This window comes from Lissotriton vulgaris, chromosome 1_1 (assembly GCF_964263255.1).
Source record: "Lissotriton vulgaris chromosome 1_1, aLisVul1.2, whole genome shotgun sequence".
In the NCBI taxonomy this organism is placed as follows: Eukaryota; Metazoa; Chordata; class Amphibia; order Caudata; family Salamandridae; genus Lissotriton; species Lissotriton vulgaris.
Window position 1 is genome coordinate 1,109,365,153 of NC_141685.1, and position 21,448 is coordinate 1,109,386,600.

Here is a 21,448-nt window from a genome sequence, read left to right on the forward strand (position 1 = left end):
TTTGAGGCTCTACACTGTTTACAGATACAGGAGCAGGTCCCTCCCATTTCTTTAGTAAATTTACATGGTAAATTTGTGTTACCTTCTTCTGGGAGTCGGTTTCGATTTTATAGGTTACAGGAGTTACTTGTTGAAGGACTTTATAGGGACCCTGCCATTGTCCCAATAGTTTTTGGTCTGAAGAGGCCATCATTAGCAATACTAGATCGCCTACCTGAAAGGTCCGGGTCTTTGTTCCTCGGTCATATTGGTTTTTCTGTGCTACCTGTGCATTTTCTAAGTTGTTCCTGACAATACTCCGGATTTGTTTCAAATGAGTCTGAAGATTGGAAACATATTCGGGAAGAGGCCTAGCATCATTCTGTTCTGTTTCCCACTGTTCTTTTGCCATATCTAGCAGGGTACGGGGTTGATGTCCGTATAACAATTCAAAGGGGGAGTGTCCCGTACTCTTTTGCTCTTTACATCTGATGGCAAAGAGAGCTAGGGGAAGAATATCTTCCCATTTACGGGCTTCTAGCTCTAGAAGTTTTTTCAGTGTTGTTTTAATAGTGGCGTTATATCTTTCAACTAGACCATCCGTTTGGGGGTGGTAAGCTGAGGTACGGATTTGTTTCACACCTAACTGCTTGCAGATGTCTCGCATCATTTTAGAAGTAAAGGGAGTTCCCTGATCTGTGAGAATTTCTTTCGGAAATCCGACTCTGGAAAAAACACTAACCATTGCTTTGGCTATATTGGTGGTATCAGGTTTGCGTAGGGGTATGGCTTCTGGGAATCGAGTAGCGTAATCTACCAGAACCAGTACATATCGACACCCGCTTCTAGATGGCAATAAAGGACCAATAATATCCATGCCAACCTGTGAAAAGGGTTCATCTATGACAGGGAGTGGAATCAATGGCGCTCTTGGGGGTTGATAACGACTGTGTTTTTGACACACAGGACATTCCCTACAATATTTCTTCACTTGTTGATAGATACCTGGCCAATAGAAATTCTCTAAGATAGTTTTCTCTGTCTTGTCTGCTCCGAAGTGTCCCCCTAGTAGGTGACTGTGGGCTAAGTATAGAACTTTCTCCCTGAAGGGGCCTGGAACTAATAATTGAGCTTTCTGTTGCGGGGAGTGCTTTCTATACAATAATCCATTTTTCTCAAAGAAATATGAACCTACATGTTGTGGGTCTTCTCCAACAAGAGCCTTGTTCCAGGCTTCCCGAAGAACAGGGTCTTCTCTTTGAGCTGCATGGAAGTTACGATCCGTTTCCCAAGGATTTTCTACCGGAATTACAGGTGTCACTAAGGGCTCTTTGTGTTTCTCAGCCCGTCTTTGACTGCGGCTCTTCCGTTCCTTGGGAGTCGGCCATTCTTTATCAGTCTCTGTAGCAAATGGTGCAGAGGACAACCAGTCCTCGTTAGTCAGAGTCGTTTCTTGCAACAACTGAGGTAGTTTTTCATAATCATTCCCAAGGATCGCTTGTTCAGGGAGTCGAGGAATCAACCCCACAGTTAGTGATGTTCCTGAATCATTCGGGTGCTGTACTAATACCCGAGCAGTGGGGTAGGGTTTCACATCTCCATGAACGCATTTAATCGCTACCATTCCTTCAATGGGTCCAATGCTATTTCCTAAATCCTGGGGCCTAACCACGCTATGTAAACATCCAGTATCAGCCAAGGCAGTAACAGGACGACCATTCATGGATATGTTACACTTGTATGGGGGTAGCCTTTGATTTTCGGGAGAAGAACAAAAATAGTTACGAGCCAACCCTATCTCCATTGGTTCTTCTCTTTGAGGGCAAAATCTAGCTATGTGTCCTATACCTCCACATTGGAAGCATTGTGGTCCTGACATAGGCGATCTCACGATGGGTACACTGGGCAAAGGGTTATTGGGAAGGAGAGTCAACGGCTCAGGCTTTTTAAGGAGGGGCGGACGAGGTGAACGGTTTGGTACATGCCCACCTGTTTTCCCAGTAGATTCATCCCGGGATTTCTGAAAGTCCTGGGCCCGGTTATATGCGCTAGCTATTTCTACAGCCGTTGCTAGAGTAAGATTTGCTTGCTGTCTCACCCATCGTTGAATAGGGGGATGAAGGGATGTTAAATATTGTTCCAGATAGATTTTGGCCATAATACCGTCCTTATCTGTGGTTGCAGGTTTTAGCCAACGATCTGCCATATCCTTCACTCTAAAGTATAACGCCCGAGGAGTTTCCTGTGGCCCTTCTTTCATCTGTCTCAATTTAAGTCTATAAGTTTCGTCATCCACCCCTAGTCTTTCTAGAATACATTTCTTGATGTCCGCATAAGAAATTGTTCCGTTTAAGGTGGCTGCCTGGTAAGCTGCTTGCAGGTCACCGGACAATAAAGGACCTAAGTATTGTCCCCATTTATCGGCCGGCCATGATGCCGCTGTCGCCATCCTTTCAAAATTACTAAAGAAAAAATCGGGGTCCTCTCCTGCAACATAACGCTGTAGCACTACAGACGGCAAGGTAGTAGGACCTTTCTGGTTGCCTAAAGCTTCAGTAAGTTTACCCATTGCGGCTTCATGGGTCTGTCCCTGACCGGTGATAGCTTGTTGGAACTTGCCTCGGTCTTCCTCCACGACCGTTAAGAAACGTTCCATAACCTTGCTCAGATGTTCTTGATTTTCGGCCATTTTAGCAAGGGCAGCCTCCATTTCGCCTTTCTATCCCACTTCTGACACCACTTGTGAGAGCGAGGGCTTGATAAACAGGCGTGGAGGCTGCAATATGGGTTTAAAAGTGGGTTTATTGATTTTAGAGGAATGAGGAATTGGAGGGGGTTTAGGAATGTCTTCTTCGTCTGAGGTTTCCCGAGATGAGTTCGATGAGCCCGAAGTCGCTGTAGTTGTTCTCTTGCCTTCGAGGTCGTCTGGACCGGGTTGGGTGTTCCGGAGGCTCATAGAAAAAAGGAAATAGACAAAGGGGAACCGTCAGGTTGGAGTCCTTTTTACAAAATCATAACTTATACCGTCCACCACACCCTTGGTTGTCAGGATTCTCAAAACATGGACGAGTGGTTCTTTTAACTAATAACGTGGCACGAAGTGTGCAAAATTAAGCATATAGGCAAGAATTCTGGTATTTACACTTTTTATAATGGTGAATCAATACTCTTGGAGGGATTCGTGTACCAACACTCGCCTACTGAGCAAAACAGCGTGGTACCGTTCCGATTTTCACATTTATGCTATGCAGTGGATTTTCCCGTTTCACAAGACTTTTACCCGCCCTACCCTTAGTGTCCCCGAGCCAGTTCACTCACCGACCCCGCCGTAACTCTCCTCCGAGTTACGGCCGCCTTCCAGCCTCCTCCGGACACCACCAGTCCTCCGACCAGCTTTCTTCTTCAGGGTTGTCAAGGCCGCTACTCTCGATACCGGGTCCCGCGTCTTCTCTCTCGGGTCCCGCGTCTTCTCTCTCGGGTCCCGCGTCTTCTCTCTCGGGTCCCGCGTCTTCTCTCTCGGGTCCCGCGTCTTCTCTCGTCCTCGCCGTCTCCGCGTCTCTCCTCCCTTCCCTCCAGAGCTGCCTGTGCTCGCAAGTTATTGGCTGACGCCACCCACTTCCGGGGTATGAGGGCTGGAGTTCCGGGTTGTACGAACGTTCACCAGTCCCCTGCGAAAATATACGAGAGTCAGGCTGGGGAAGTAGTCCACGAGGGGTGTCGCGATACCATGTACGTCCCTGCAAGTTCCGGGTAGGTGTGGGTCCCTTCTCACACTTGGATATATAGCTATACACACAAACATACACATACTGACTTTCTTAAACAATCACTTATAGAAACACATACTTAGTTATACAGGAACTCTTTAAATCTCTAACTCTCATATATACTCACTTATATACACCAATACTCATATATAGTAGTTTAACAAATATGTACTTAGTCATAAAGACAGTATTGAGACAGTCATTCACTCACTAACACACCTATACACACACTCATCCACCCATACAGTCGTGCACACATGCTGTCTTCAAAACGCATACAAACAGTGAGTCACTCATTAATGCATCTATGTGCTAAGTAATATCCTCCACCAAACCATATAAACACTCAGACACTCATACTGATACTCAAAAAACTAACTAATAACCTATATAGACACTCATGTAGCTACTCAACAACCCATGCAGCCACTTATTCAAAAAATGTGTGAGACTGATACAGATATTTAGATATTTAAACATTACTCTCTAATCCATGTATTCACTAAGATACAATTAATCAGTCAGTTATACAATCAATTTTACAAAAAAGTCATCCATTTTGACACTTACTTACCCATTTATTTGACCATCGACCTTTAGATATACATATGTAAAAAATATTTATTTTTCAGAAAGACACACATCCACTGGATGATGTCATCAGTGATGTCATCAGTGATGTCATTTGAGATGTCATCAGTGATGCCATCAGTGATGTCACTGACCATGTCATGAGTGATGTAATATGTGACATCATCAGCCGTGCATTGTGGGCGAGCAAGTTATAGTTAGCTAAACTTACTATAACGGGGGAATTTTAAAGGTTTTGTATGAGTAAAATGATCAGCTAACTATAACTGGTGTGAAACCTATGGTTTTTTCAGTGAATTTCAAAGTTTTTTAAATGCTAATTCCCAACTATAACGTGTGTGAAACCTATGTTTTTTTCCAGTGAATATATATATAAATATAACCTTCTGGCATTCGTCAGTATGTAGGTATAGTTAGGACTTATTATCCATAGGAAATCAGCAACATTCTATTTGGAATAACTTTGCCGCCGATTGACGAATCTTCACGAAATTTTCAAAACTTTTGGCCAGCTCCGGTCTGCTCCTATCCTGAATGTTTTGCGGCGATACGTCAAGCGGGGGGCGAGAAAAAAGGGGGGTCCCCCAAAACGGGGGCAGCGAAACAGCTATGTCCTGGAAGGGGTGCAGGGGTGTAATGAATCAGAGAGGAGTGCCCCATGGCCTATCTCCCTTAAAGTGATCAGCTCTGGTGGAGGGCTCCTCAGGCCTTTATTGTCTTGGGGAGAGGGGTTGCGCGGCTCCACTCCCCATTTTGTTACATTTCATTGCTGGTGGCTGGCTTGATGGGGCCTCTGGAGGCTCAAGGAGGGGGTCATTTGCCCCCCTACCCCATGCGACCAGATTTCAGCCCCAGGGATGGTCCCTCCGGGACCTCTGAAGGCACAGGGATGGCTGTTGTGTGCCCCCCTTCCCATATAAATTGGTTTCAGCCTCAGTGGTGGGATCTCCGGGTCCTCTGAAAGTTCGGCGAGGTATACCATGCAGCCCCCTCCCCTTTATGACTACAACCCCAAAGGGGTCGTAGTCATAAACGGGGCATATGCTCATGAAACGCTCCCCGCCCCCTATTTTTGTTTTTGGTGTCGATCCTGCTCAGTCTCGCAGGGTTGTGGCATTTTTTGCTGATTTCTTTTCCTTTTTGGCCCCAGGGGTACCTTTGGGTCTTCCCCATGGGTCAATGGGTTCAGGGTATCCCTACCCTGTTTCCTTATATATTTGTTTTAATATGTTTAGGACAGGGGACTAAGGGCCATATGTCGGAAAGGATTTAGCATTTCTTAACGGACCAAATAGCAATTTAAGCCATTAAGAAATGCTAAATTGCCTTTCCTAATGTACAAAGGCATATATGTGGTGGCAAAATGTGATTTCTACCCAGTAGGGATTTCCTATTTGCAATTTCCTAAGCACATGTACAGAGCTTTTCCTAAATGCGAAATGGGCATTTAGGAAATGCCATTACCATCTGATCCAATCCAATGGTAACCATGTGCAATTTTGAAAAAGCACCCCGAAATGCTTTTTTTTAAAGTGCCATAAACGCACTTGCCCAAGGGCATTGGAGCGCTTGACATGAGCACCACTTACCTGAACATTATATTTAAGTGGGGGCCTAAGGCCCATGGGTTCAAATGCTTTTTCTTTTCCTAATTCCTAATTTGCAATTTCCTATTAGGAAATTGCAAATTTGGAAATGCAAAACCATTCGTACATTTGGCCCTTTGGCCCAAAGGAAGATTGGGTTTGCATTTCCTAAATAGCAGTTTCATAATAGCGACTCTGACTCTGTAGGAATCACTGTTAGGAAATCGCTAATTTAGTACATTCCACTTTGCATTTCCTAAATATCAATTTCTTAGTATTTGCTATTTAGAAATGCAAAATTGAAGTTTCTTACATATGGCCCGAAGTCGAAGTCCCTGAGTTCTGTAGTGACTGCTGCAAACATTTTTCTCATGTTGCTGGCAGTCAATCAGAGCACTCGCTCCTGAGTGACTCTCACTCCTAGCCTAAGGGAAATAAAGCTCCCGGGGCCAATCAGAATGCTCTATTTTTAAACTGGTGCTCCGGAGAGTCTCTCAAGATATACAATTATTTTTCAACATTAATTTCTCAAAGTATTGAACGTATTTACACCAAATTACAAAAAGCTAAATCTGTGTACCAAGCTCTAGCTTCCTGCCAAATTTGGTGTAATTCCGTTCAGCAGTTTTAGCAATAGCCTGTCTCAAAGAAGACTATGGAAAATGGATGGTGATTTTGTGTTTTGGGACACCCCTTTATTTCATTCCAGGCTTGAAGGATCACCCTACATTCCATGCACAAACAAGGCAAAAAGAGTACTTTTTTGGGAAAGTTTAGTGGAGATTCGTCAAACAATGTCAAAACTATTAGCAGCACAACAATGTACTTCCTCTGGGGCCAAGAAACAATGGGGCAGGGTCTCAAAACTCAAAATATCCATGCATTTTCAATAGACTTCTTTAAGAACTCCTACCACAAACACTATTGAACGAAATTACACCAAATTTGCCACAAAGGTACATCTTGGTCCATAGATTCTGCTTTTTGTGATTTGGTGTAAATTAGTTTGCTAGTTTTTGAAAAATTAAGGTACAAAAATATTTGCATATCTGGACAGTTGGACCCGTGAGAGTCTTGCAGGAGCACCATTTTAAAAATAGAGCGTTCTCATTGGCCAAGGGAGATTTTTTCCCTTGGGCCACCATGTGACTCTAGCTGGAGTGAACACTCTGATTGGCAGCCAACAAAATCAGAAAAAAGTTGCTTGCAACCATTACAGGACTCGGGGACTATGTCCCCTGTCCTGAACTTTAAATAAAAAAATAATATAAGGGGGCAGGGTACAAAACAAAATCTGCAAATTTAGCTGCAATCCCATGAGAGACAGCTGACGCTATTTTATTATATATAAGAAGGGGGCATTAGTAGGGCCCCCTCCCCAGCCCATTTAGGGGCCTGGAACCCCATTCCCCAGGACCCTAATCCATATTTAAGGAGAGGGGGCATGCAGCCACCCTCCCTGGGGCGGTTCCAGCCACTGGGACCCCATCCCTTGGGCCCAATTTAATTATTTAGAGGAAGGGGTGGTCCCATTCGGAGACGTTTTCTGCCCGCGATCATCAATGATATCATCATTGATGTAATTTGAGATGTCATCAGTGATGTCGTAAATAATGTCATAGAACAAATCATGAGTGATGCAATATGTGAGGTCATAAGCAATGCATGCCGGAGTCGAAAGTTATAGTTCGCTCTGCTCACTATAACTGGTGATTTTTTTTTTCTGTTCAATACATTAATGTTGTCTCTGACATAGTCAGCTAACAATAACCTTACTTTAATCTTTTTTTTTTCCAGTAAATATCTATGGTTTAAAAAAAAATATTTTTTTTATCGCATCTAACCATAACGTTACTTTAACCTCAGATTTTTTTCAGTGAATATAAATGTATGTATTTGTTTAGCGTTTTAACTGCTTTAAAAATCAACACCTTGTTTTTTAGATCTGAAGACCTGATAATTCAAGTTTCCTTGCCATAATGCCCGCCATGAAATAAACTCTCTCTCTCTCTTTTTTTTTTTTTTTAGTAATTCGTACAGCATTCCTTCACTGGTTTATGTAACGTACAAACGAACAGATTTGTGTTTCTTCTTTGCTTCTCATTCCCTCTTTCACTTCCTTGTTTTTGTGCCACAAGACAAAAAAGTACACTGGCTGCAAAATCTTAATCACGCGCAGTAAGTGGGCGAGTGCCATTTGAGGCAGAGGAGCTACGCGGCATGTCTATATTGTCCCAGCTCCAAGCTGACTGATGATGTGTGGACCTCACTGTACACTTGTGAACACGCACAGTTACATACAAAGAAGTAGGGACTCTGGAATTGTGTGACTCTGCATAACTATGGATTTGCAGCACTTGCAATCCTCTATGTGCTGCATTTTATGCAGTAATAAAGTATACACAAGGTGTAACCCAGCCCCCTAATCCCCTTCCTCGTATGATGCTAACCAAATTATAACTGGTGAAATTTCACCTCTTGATTTAAATATCTAGGAGTTAGAGAAAAATAGATGTTGCCCAGATTGTGTTAATCAGATGGCCGGGTAATTATGGAACTATGGGATTCTGCATAATTGCATTTGATAAATAATCCTCTACCAGCTGCATGAGCTACAAGTTTCAAAAGAAAAACTGGGGCTCAAAAGATCAATAGTTACTAAAAGTGCTGCACACAGAGTGCAACACAGCTCTCAACACATCCTTCCTCGTGTGAGGTGTTCCAAAAATTAACTGATGATGGAGGTAAAGAAGCATGAATGTTGCAATTGAGAACATTATGGGATTGGCAACTGTGGCCTTGTGAACCCGGCTTTAGCAGCTTGAGTGTGGGTAACGACTAAAAGTTGATTCGTTTTACATTGGCCTCTGCAGGTCTGCAGACAAAGCTCATGAAATGCGCCAAGGGCACGCAGGAGTAAGAGGTGGGGATGGAGCGCTGCTATGTGAGCCAAGTTTAGTAAAAGAGATAGAGAAATAAATGATACAAACAAAGAAAACGTGAAGAGAGGGAAGAAAATATTGTTGGAGAGAGAAGAGAAAGTCAGTAAGAAAAAAGTATGTGAGAAAAAGAAAGAATTGGCCTAGAAAGGAACCTGGACAGGAGAAAGGGGAGAAAGAAGAAAGGGTGAAATTAATGAAAGGCACAAAGAGGAAATATGGAAGCGGGGAAAGATAAAAGGAATGTTGGGTGAAGAGAAAAAGAAAGCGAGTGCAAGGATGGGCGGTTGAAAGGATTGATAAAAGGGTTGAAAGATCAGTTGGTGTAAGGATGGAAGAAAAGGGGAAGGATTGATGGGGATGGATAGGAAGGAGGGTGCAGAGATTACAAAAATGGATGGCTGGAAGAGTGAAAGGATGATAGATCTATGTGTGAAGTGAATGGCCATTGGATGGATGGCTGGATGGAAAAATGGAATGGTGATGGGTACAATGTTTAAAGGATATATGAAGAGATGGATGGGCGGAATGTCAACCGATGGTCAGGATAATGAGATGATGGTTGGAAAGATGGAAACGTGAAAGAATGATGAATGGGGAAAGAGTGACAGGATGGATGGACAGATTAGTGGGCTTAAAGGTGAAGGGAACTATGATAGGATGGGTGAGGCTCAATTTCTTTGCTCTATCGGTGTCATTAGAGGTTTGGTTCAAAGTGTGGGGTATTTGAATTTTCTAGCTACTCCCTTGATCCACACAATTATGGATCTGCAGCACGTGTAACATAACCCCCTATGAGCTGCATGCCCTGCAGGTGTCAAAGGAAAAGGTTGCAGCTCATAAAGACCAATAGTTGCTAAAAACCCTTCCTCACACAGAGTGTAAAACAGCTCTACTAACCCCGGGAAGTTTTGCAAAAAGTACATGGTGAAGTTTCACCTTTTGATGGCAGTATTTAAGAGCAACAGAAGCACACTTGTTGTCCAGACGGTGTTAATGTTAGGGATTTGCATAATAAAACCTTCACTTGTGAAGTCCAAAACCTTCTCCCTTTATGTAATTCCAGTTCTCAACTTGACCACAGAAAGGTTTATCTTCACTTGACTCACTGCTCTCTGTAATCAGACTCTTCTCCAAAATGTAAGGGACATCTCACTGCAGGGAATTGTCTGGTGGCCCTCAGTCTTCCCCACTTATTCTCAGGGTCGACCCCTTGCAGACAGCGGAGGGGGGGGGAGCAGTATGGGATGAGAGGGAACAACAGTTGCTGCTCAACAGTAGAGTAAGAATTCCTGGCCAATCACAAATGGGCTTTTTTTTTTTAAAAAAAAAACTTCGCCAGCTTTGCACCTCAAGAAATTGCAATTTAAAAAAAAATATATGTGAAAAATTTGAAGTGTTTGGCTTTGCATCTATACAGACCTTTAGTTAACAACAACACTTTCTTTTAGCGCTGGGACGCTCTAGGGCAGCCATGCGCTCTACAAATCAATTTTCATTTCATTTCATTTCATTTCATTCATTTCATTTCATTCATTTCACTTGGTGTACTGGAGTCCGTGTCTTCACAGCCGGAGAAAAACCTCTCTGCATGTTTCATAGTGGAAAGAATGATTCGTTGTATGTCATGAACTTGCAAATCATGCTTAATTCGCAGTGTTCTCAAAACAACAATTATTTTAAAAGGGCGCAAAAGTTTAGATAAATCAAAAATACTTTACTTTTTTTTAAAGTCCAGTCTTGAATGTTAGCTGCCCTATAGTGCAACACTTATGTAATAAATACGTACGGCACAATACTCTTTTTCAGAGTTGCTGTAAAGAGCTGTTTACATAATTTATATAGTAAGACCGAGTAAACTTGAAAATGAAAGCAATATTTTGTTGGAATTTTCTGAGATTCTTCGAGAAACCTAACTAAAAAAAGCTAAACCAATATTCTCCAGGAAGTTGGATAATTAATAACAGCAACACAATTACTACTAGAAGATTCAATTTTCAAACATTACAATAATGTTTCTACAAAAGAAAAAGTTATATTTTAGTATATAATAGCATGAGACTAAGAAACATCCCTGCCGCGTCAGGATTGCAGTACTATTTGTGAACTAAGAGACAAGTCAGGTTTTATGTGTACCCTATATGTGGCATAGATTCTTATTATAGATGGAGCAACACAGTTGTGGAACTAATGTTATTATCATTTTATTTTGTCCTCATGCTGAGGCAGCTTGCGTGAGGGGGCGGGCGGGGCTGAAGAGCAGGGGAGGAGTGGGTGCAACCCTCCTAAGTGCGCAATGACTGTTTGGTCGGCCCTCTCGGGCCGCCCAAACCAGCCATGCGCACTTTCCTCCTCCTCCATGCAGGCTCCATTACAGCCTGAATGGAGAACATGCCCACCCCTACAGCCTCAGACCAATCACAGCCCTGCATTACAGCGTTGTGATTGGCTGAGGGAGCGTGGGAGCCCTGGTGCTCCCTGTTTCTCACAAGAAGCCAGAGAGAGGATGCAGGAGAGGCGGCAGCAGCCAGTGAGCCTACCAGCCTTGCGGTAAGTGATTTATTTTTATAGTGATCACAGAGGGAGAGAGAGCAAGGGAGGGAGGGAGAGGGAGGGCGAGCAAGGGAGGGAGGTAAAGGGAGAGAGAGCATGGGAGGTAGGGAAAGGGAGGGAGGAAGGGAAAGGAAGGGAGAGCAAGGGAGGGAGGGAGAGCAAGGGAGGGAGGGAGGGAAAGGGAGGGAGAGCAAGGGAGGGAGGGAGGGAAAGGGAGGAGAGCAGTGGAGGGAGAGCAAGGGAGGGAGGGAAAGGGAGGGAGAGCAAGGGAGGGAGGGAAAGGGGGAGAGGGAGACCGAGGGAGGGGGGAGAGAGAGACAGAGAGGGAGGGAAAGGGAGGGAGGTAAAGGGAGGGAGAGGGAGACCGAGGGAGGGGGGAGAGGGAGACAGAGAGGGAGGGAGGGGGAGGGGGAGAGGTAGACAGAGGGAGGGAGGGGGAGGGGGGAGAGGGAGACAGAGTGAGGGAGACAGGGTGAGGGAGACCTCAGAGTGAGGGAGACAGAGTGAGGGAGACCTCAGAGTGAGGGATACCTCAGAGTGAGGGAGAGGGAAGGAGAGAGCGGGAGACAGAGGGAAGGAGGGAGAGGGAAGGAGAGAGAGGGAGACAGAGGGAAGGAGGGAAGGGGAAGGAGAGAGGGAGACAGAGGGAAGTAGGGAGAGGGAAGGAGAGAGAGGGAGACAGAGGGAAAGAGGGAAGGAGAGGGAGACAGAGGGAAGGAGGGAGAAGGAGACAGAGGGAAGGAGGGAGACAGAAAGAAGGAGGGAGAGGGAAATAGAGTGAGGGAGAGGGAAATAGAGTAAGGGAGAGGGAAATAGAGTGAGGGAGAGGGAAATAGAGTGGGGGAGAGGGAGACAGAGAGAGAGAAGGAAACAGAGAGTGAGGGAGACAGAGAGGAGAGAGAGTGAGACAGTCAGAGTGAGTGAGACAGAGGAAGAGAGGGAGAGAGACAGAGTGAGTGAGACTGTGGGAGAGATGGAGAGAGGGAGTGAGAGAGTCAGAGTGAGTGAGAGAGGGAGAGAGAGGGAGGGAGAGAGAGGGAGGGGGAGAGAGGGAGGGAGAGGGAGAAAGAGAGGGAAGGAGACAGAGACAGAGAGAGAGAGAGAGAGAGAGAGAGAGAGAGAGAGAAGTGTGTATGCCAGATCTGGTGGCTCAGTGGACGAAGGCGTCCGCTGCAGGGACCTGTGATCAACCTCATGGTCACAGTTTTTTTTGTTGCTCTAGCCCCGCCCCTCCCCCACCCCCACTGACACCGCCCCCACCGATGCGGGCCTCTAACACAAACCACACTGTTAATTTGGCGCCCGATAGAAAGTTTGTGAGTACCCACGTTATAGACTATAAGATCAAAAACAGTCATGGCTCATCCTAAACTCATGTATTTTGAAGGTGCTCTCATGTGATAATGAACAGACAGGAGGCTCAGTGAAATAAATAATTTGCCTATGATCACACAATTTGATCAAGCAGGGAAGATGAGATTGAGTACAGATTTTCTAGTTTCACACAGTGTAATTCAGTCACTAAATATATATTTAATTCTGACAAAGGTCAATGCTTTGTCTTTAACTATTGGAAGATAAGATTAGGGCTGTGTTCAACAGGCAGAATCCACAATTTATTTTTGGCAGTTTTATATTGTAGAATCCTTAGTTAGGGATATAAGAGCGCTTCACAACAAAGACACTGCATTACACCTTTTATTTTTGTTGCAAGAGTGAGATTTGCCAGTATTCACAGGAGAATGAGCTTATGTAGAGATTTAAACCTGGTTCCCCATGTTGCATGATTGACGGCTGTAGCCACATCGCCTCCCTTGAAAGCTTGGCTTGGCTTGAGCTTGAGATTCCAAGTGGATCTCGACCTGAGCCAGAGCCAGGCTTGCAGCTCGAGCTCGGTTCGAGCTTTCAGTGGCTCACCCACCTCTAAGAAAAGCATAGTAATGAGGACAGAGCAGCAAAACCACAATTCCAACCATAAAAGACAAAATGATGAAAGAATAAGGCTATCAGAGATAAACACTGAATGCCCTATACATATTGCAAAAGATACATTAAGATAAAATATATATTCGTTTCTGATCAGTCCATGAATGTTGACGTTTCAGTACCTTAGCATGTTTACAAAAGGAACATATTCAGGGCAACATGTGCATGTTTAATTCATTAGCACATCATTGCATTTCAGTTGTAAATGAGAAAAAAATCAGTCCCTTACTTTGGATTATATGAAGAATGTCAGGTCATAAATGTTTTAGCCTAATCTAGCTTTTGTAAATATGTATATGGTACCTGGGCCCCTTTCACAAATATAAATTAATAAATATATATGTCTAGAAATACTCATGTGTAGACCTACTCCTACAACGAGTTGTAACTCAGTACTTTTTTGACTATTCATCAGTTTCCAATTGGAGATTTCCACTAATGTGTAGATTTACATGTCTCCACCTTCTCAGATGAAGCGGTGAAGCTTCGTACAAAAGAATTTACAGTTGTAAAGTGACTGCTAATCACATTTCACCTGTTGGAGGGATCTCTGCCACAAGGGAAAGTATAGGGAAATGTCATCATGCTTATTATTGGTTATAATATCAAAATAAATTAATTTTTTATTATTCACCAGGAGCTAATAAAACGAAACTGTTACAGCACAACTCATCATATTAAATGTGCATTAAATAATAAAACAATTAAAAAATATAGATGTATATTATAAATATTTACTTTCTATTTTATTTTAGTTATCTACCCTCACATACATTTTTATCTAACTTTTAGTAAACTTGGTTACAAGTTATATATTTATGTACATTAAATAATTTTGGGGCCTGACTACGACCGCCATTTTCACGGGGGTGAGGTGGTGGCGGTCCAGCCACCACTGCACCGGTGATTAGACCGAGACTGCCCCATTACGAGTTGGGCAGTCGGACCGCCATTGCACCACTACAACTGCCAGTGATCAGAGATCCCTGGCAGTGGCACCGCAGTTCTGAGCTCGCATTATGCTTGGCGGGACCACCAAGGTCCCGCCAAACATATTACGAGTTTCCACTCTGCCACAGTTTTCACAGTGCTTCCTACTCCATGAAAACCATGGCAGAGTTGAAACAAAGAGGGCCCCAAAGGGCCCCCTCTTGCTTTGGGCCATTGGGTGCATGCAGAGGGGCACATGGTGTGCCCCCCTGTGTGCATTCACTCAGTACCTGCACGGTACTGCCTTTGATGTTCCCAATGTGGTACCTATTTTCCGAGGCACTATCATGGGACTGCAAAAGAAATGCCTGTCAGACAAGAGAAACACTCGTAATGTGGTGGGCGATGCACACGTGGCTTTGGCGGTGCAAGAGCGTGGGAGTGGCGTACAGCCAGCTCCCACACCGTCAAAAGTCACAATCAGGTCCTATGTAAGGCTCAGTTGGGATACATTTACACTAAGGGTAGGCAGAATGGTGGAGTTTGATTCCACAGAATCAAGCAGAATCACATTAATATGTTGCCATATTCCATGTTCGCAATCCTGCGAGGGGGTGGAGTGGGCATTTGCCGCTGTGTTCATAGTACAAAATGCACCCTCACTTCCAAAAAATAGATGGGAGGGTGCATTTTGTGCTATGAAAATAGCATGGCCAAATACCACTCTGTACCCTTGCATAGTCTGCAGTGATTCAAGGTTTTAATCACTGCAGACTATGTAAGGGCTCCAAGTGTTTGGTATGCCATGGTTTCTAAATTTAGAAACACCTGCATGTCACTTGGCGCCTACCCCTTACATACTTTGCAGTGATTAAAAGTTTGAATCACTGCAAAGTATGCCAGGATGCTAGTGAGTGGTATATGCAGTGGTTTCTAATCTTTAGAAACCACTGCATAGTTCAATTCTGCTGGCGGAGAGGCAGAATTCTAATTGATCAGTAATTCCATGTTACAGGAGTAACAAGGAATTACCAAAGTTCCTCGAATTGCGACCAGCGGAATTGAAACTTTCACTTGGGCCTAATTTTACATCTCTTTTGACAGCTTCAGGACCATAGTATCTTTAAAGGAGTATATAGTGAATTGCAATTGGCTTACTCATTTGTGGGTGTGTGTTTTGTATTAGTGTGTCCCTCCCAAACCTCTCTCAAATTTCTATTAACCCTATCCATTTTTTGAGTAATTGTTCACCATTTTTCCACCACTCCTCCAGTCCCTCATTTACTATAAAGAAATAAACTTATATATGTGGCTATTTCTGACATAGTGGAGGCGATCACCGCACGGAGAATATAGGAGAGGTTCAAATAGAGGTCTCCAGCCATAGGGTTGTGATTTTAATTTTGTAGTACTTGAGGGCTATGACTGTAGTACTACTTTACATACTGTAAAATGCAGATTATGAATTAGTCCTTCTATTTTTATGTCTGATAATCTTTTTATTTTATAAACATTTTGTCTTTTATTGTTGAAATGTTGCAATATTATTCATGTAATGTTCTATCCTAATTGTCATTTCTTTATTCAAACTGAGATTCGTGTGAGTAAAATTATTTTTTGTAATAACCATTATTGCACCATTCTATGACATACTAACAAATAATTGTTTAAGAAATTTTGCTGTAATCTTGGAAAATTGAAATGGACTCCGGCATGAGTGCCCTTGTTGATGAGTCCCCAAAATGCTAGGGTACTGGAAGTGACATCAAATACGCTTTGACCACTGATAGCATTTCAGGATTGACCCTGGTCGCACCCCTAACCCCATCAATGAGTTTCTTTCTCCTGCCTTCCAGCTAAGGGAAGGGACATTAGTGGAAATTGTATAAACAGCACTCTTATAGACGTTTTACTTTCTGCCTCCACCTCTACTTTTTGACTTTTATTGTAATGTAATTGCATTTATATATCGCTTACTACCCCTGATGTGACGTTAAAGTGCTTTTTCGGCGAGCAGCACACTACTCCAGAACCAAAAAAGGATAAGGGGTGAAATAGTTTAGGAAAATATGAAACTAATTTGAGCGGTGAACATATTAGTCTGTTATTTGGATTGAAAAGGATAGTGGAGGGATTGTAGAGTGACTGTGAGACCAGTGGTACCAGTCCAGAGGCAGTTCCATTGGTCCCCAAACAAAGGTTGCCGACACCCAGCTCATCCTCTCCTTCACCAAGGAACCAGACATCACCAGTCACAGTTTCCAGGAAGGAATGAAGGACGTTGCATCCTGGATGAGCAGCAGCTGTCTGAAGCTCAATTCGGAGAAGACAGAGGTCCTCGTCCTCAGATCCACCCCCACCGCGTGGGATGACACCTGGTGGCCCCCACCCTCGGCAACCCTCCCACCCCCTTGGACCATGCCTGCAACCTCGGCATCATACTCTACTTTTCCCTCAGCATGAACTGGCTGATCAACACTGTATCTTCCACGTGCTTCAACACCCTCCGTATACTCCACAAGACCTTCAAGTGGATCCCCCCAAATCCAGATAGACCATCACCCTCGCACTCATAACCAGCAGACTGGACTATGGGAACGCCCTCTGCGCCGTAATCAACACATTTATTCTGAACAAACTCCAGACCATCCAGAACACTGCAGCCAGACTCGTCCTCAGCATACCACGACAAGAACACCTACCAGACCGCCACTGGCTCCTCGTCGAAAAGAGAGTAACTTTCAAGCTGCTCACACACGTCTAAAAATCCCTCCACAACACCATACCCCAATACTTCAATGAAAGAATCTCCTCCCATGCCCCCAAGAGAAACCGCCGCTCTGCCGACCTCGCCCTGGCTGACATCCCTTCAATCCGGAGCACCAGAATGGGAGGAAGAGGCTTCTACTACATCGCAGCCAAGACTTGGAACAAACGCCCCCTCAGCATCAGATGAACCCCAACACTGCAAGTATTCAGGAAGAGCCTCAAGACCTGGCTTTTCGGATGAGTCATAGCTGCCCGATATCCGCCCAGTGCCTTGAGACCCTCACGAGTGAGTAGTGCGCTTTAGAAATCCCTGATTGATTGATTGACTGATTGATTCAGGGTTTGTGTTGGGAGTGCATTATGGCAATCGTAGTGTCCTCCAACATCTAACAGTGAAATCCAGTTAAAAGCAGGTCCTGTACCCACAAAAACTCAGAGGCAAAATTCTGATAGAACAAAGCTGAGTTTTCCAGCAACCACACAGTGGATACTCAAAAACAAGAATTTTGACACCCTGTCCTCGCCCTTTAAAGTGTGCCCCATGGGTTATATGTAGAAAACCCCAGCAAACTGTCAAGCAGGTTTTGGTTTTGAAACACCGACAGCCTTTGCCACAAATGTCAAAAAGATGCCCAGAATGATTAGAGTCTGCCTGGCTGGGAGGGAGGAACAGGAGAAGGGGGCAGGCCTAGGTGTTAGCTACATCTGCTTGTGACAGGGTAGCCCTCTTTGAAGTTAAACAAGTTCCTGCGATTAGCCATCCTGTCAAGGAAGCACTTGTCCCCCCACCCCCCTCCGCCACCCAACTGCCTTTGTCCCTGTCCTGCTAGCATCTTCACCCTCAACAAAGGGGCTATTTAGCTGCCAGGTGACAGTTGCAGCTCATGGAAATGGGCCTTGGGAAGCTTTAGGCAGGGTATATGTGACATTCTTAAAGTACTTTTTTTCTTAAAAGCAATTCAAAATTCGATTTTACCATTACATTAGATTTTGATGATCTATTAAAAAGAATCTTTAAAATATGTTTCTAGCTGCTTCCAAACCAAAATTAGCATTATTAAATGTAGTAAAGTATCCCAGTTTTTTCCTATGAAGCAGCCAGCCTTGTTACAGTGGCGTTGGGGCTTTTTACTCTAAGTACAAGTTTAACATTACATTCTTACATCCCATTCTTTTAGATACCATGCACCCTGCCTTATAGGAAATAAGGCCTACTTAGGTTGACTTATTAATATTTCAAAGGAAGGTTATAACCAGTCAAAGGGGTTTATTTTGACAGGTAAAAATCACAGTTTTGAACCGCAACAGCAAAGCCACACATGGTAGGCCTGCAGTCATGTTTGCATTGTCGCTGGAGTGGATGGCACAATGGGTGCTGCAGTCCACAAGTGAATATATTTTACTGATAGGCCCGGGGTACACTTTGTACCTTATACTAGGGATTTATAGGTCAGTCAAATATTCTAATTAGGGATATCCCAATTTCATCACGTTGAAAGGGGAAACACTGGCGCTTTACCAAACATTAGGGGTGTAAAGTGTACAGAGTTCTACAACCAGCAAAAATAGGGTTCAGCAAAATATCCAGGGTGACCCTGCAGAAAGGGCAAATTTCCAATAGCACTGAATTCTGAGGCAACAGGGATGACCTTAATAAAAGTACCTTCTCAGTGCAAAGCTCATTAACAGTAGATATCAGAGAGCTCAGGTGTCATTAGGAGCACCAGGTATCTGGGAAGAACATGACCTTAAAAAACGTGTTGAAAGGAATTACACAACCATGTGCATGTAAATATTAACAACTCGAGAAGTCCTTCTGGATTTCAACATTTGTCTGGCCAGTGGCTGAAAATCTCAGTTTTGTGTTGGGAAATCTATTTTTCAATAAGTCCTGCTATGGCCTTATTCATTAGGGTGCTCAGAGAGGTTTTGGGCACATCATTTATAGGTCCTAGAGCATTTGTGCAGACTCAGCAGAGGCTGTTGCTCAAGTTAAAGGATCATTAGAGCTGAGAGCCACCTTCACAAGATGCAAGTTAAGAGGCATGGGATGGCGCTGTAACTGAAAATGCTGTTTATGTCCTAAGTGCTTTCCTCCTCTCTTTTTCCTTACAGATCCCAAGGTCACGAGACAGTTCCCAGAGGAGTTCAATGACCAGGTATGACACCATCTTTCCATGCTAAAGTTAACAGAACCATACAGAGGTCAATAGAGACTGGTTAGAATAACCCACTTTTCTAACAATAGAGTCTTCTCCTGGGAAGAGGGAGGAGTATCCATGTTCTTGGATATAGACTTTGTGCATTCGCTTAACATCATGGTACACGTAGAACTGCTCACTCATTGACCTCTATAACCAATGGTCTTCTACTCCATTGCCCTTTACTGCCAATGGCCTGCTCCTTCATTGGCTTCTGTAATCAATTGCCTGAACCTTCATTGGCCTCTACAAATAATGACAACAACATGCTCCTCCAATGATCTTAGCAACCAGTGACCTGCACCTCCAATGATCTTTGCAATCAGCGTCTTGTTCCTCCATTGGTCTCCACAATCAATGACCTTACTTTTCATTTGCCTTTACGATAAAGGACCTGCTCCTCTGTTGGTCATTATGACAAACGGTTTGTTCACTCATTGCCCTCTACAGTCAATTGCCTGCTCCCCCATTGGCCTCTGCTATCAATGACCTGTTCATCCATTGAACAAAACTTCAGAGTTCTACTCACCCAATGACTTCTGCCGTCTGTTTCCTACCCTCCCATTGGGGCTGTTGTCATAAACCTCTCCACAACTGATTACCATGATCAATTAACTGGTTTCCCTCATGTCATTGATAAATGAAGTGCCTGCCTAAAGGCAAGATCAATTAATTCATTTCCATGTGGCTAGTTATAAATAAGATGCTACTGACTAGACACAATGATCAAATACCTCCCCCCCAGTAAGTCAATAAACTGCTCCCCCATTCAACACTGTGTTCAAGTTATTGCTTCCCATTTAAGTGCTAAAATTGAAGTCCTAAAATTGAAACATTGTTGCCTCCTTGGCCCTCAAGATCAGTGAAATGAACCTCAATTGAGCCAACGACCAATTACCTCTTCCCATTGGACCAACAACCAAGTACCTACTTCCCATTGGACAGAACTGATTCTAGCTTCTGAAAAGTAACATTTTCATTTTCCACCCCTAGGACTCTATTCAGAAGTTTCCGAAGTTCTGCTTCCCATTTGACAGAGACAGGTAAACATTTTAGGAACATTTTCTTCATTTTGTCTTGAAAGTTACAGGAATAACCTGCTCCTGAAGAGATGGCATGAGCTTAACCAGAGCATAGCTTTGCAGTCAGAGACCAGGGAGGTTAGTGTATCTAGAGAACACGAGATACCGGTCAGACAGAAAAATCTGTGCAAATAGAGTAACAGATCTGCTCTTAGCATTTGCAATATCCATGCATGTGGAAGGATAGCTCTGCAGTCCTAGGCCAGTAAGATAATTGTAAACTCAGACACAGTCCTACTTTATGAGCTCTGTAACATGAAGATTAAGTGCCTGGTGAAGCAAAATAAGTGTAACCTGAATGAAATCTCTGCAGTCTGGTCCCTTAATATATGTGTAGTCTAAGGAATGTTTCTGCTTTCTCTAGTCAATGATACATGTGTTGTGTTGCCTGAGAGATAACTCGGTTGTGGGAGGTAGGAAATCTATGGGCCTGATTTATAGATTGCCTTATGTGATCCTCTATCACAAACGTGGCAGAGTACCGAATCCATCGTATTACAAATGTCATAGGACATTATGCACTTACAGTACAGGGATAGGATATCTGTCATGTGTGTGGGTTGCTCAGCTTTCTTTGCCTTGAACCAAAAAATGTAATCATACTTTTTTGTAACATTTTGTTCCTATTCTTGTTTCTTAGGGTGAAGGAAAGCACGGTGGTCCAGAACTTCACCTTTGTATTGACTGACTTAGATGGGAACCAGCGATTTGGCTTCTGTCGCCTTTCTGTGGGATATAAGACCTGTATCTGCATCCTTAGGTGAGCGTTCCTGTTGTCAGCAGAAGTACCAAGACAAAGTGTAGCATGTAAAGGCCTGTTGCAGACTGATGCACTACCATCCTCTCCAAGATACAATTGCAAAACGTTTTGTGATTGATTCCTACTCTAAGTCACAACAAAACAATAGCACTCATATTCTCCAAAAAGTCACACAAGGTCACTCTCCTTGCTCAAATTACAAGAATTATAAAGGGTGTGCATGGGCTAAAGATTATTTAGTGGTAAACTAGGCCTACAGACGCGTCAAACTTGTCACCTGTAATTTCACCTACAAAAGAGCGAAC

General features: G+C 43.7%; 1 protein-coding gene across 4 annotated transcripts in view; it reads left to right on the forward strand.

Moving 5' to 3' along the window:
* Positions 1 to 21,448, forward strand: part of DENND1C (DENN domain containing 1C) — a 237,776-nt gene that overhangs the window by 52,410 nt on the left and 163,918 nt on the right. For all 4 annotated transcript variants that reach the window (XM_086963582.1, XM_086963585.1, XM_086963591.1 and 1 more), the window contains exons 3-5: positions 19,216 to 19,259; positions 20,295 to 20,344; positions 21,024 to 21,143. In XM_086963582.1, coding sequence (XP_086819708.1) covers positions 19,216 to 19,259; positions 20,295 to 20,344; positions 21,024 to 21,143 — 214 coding nt within the window. The remainder of the gene's footprint in view (positions 1 to 19,215; positions 19,260 to 20,294; positions 20,345 to 21,023; positions 21,144 to 21,448) is intronic.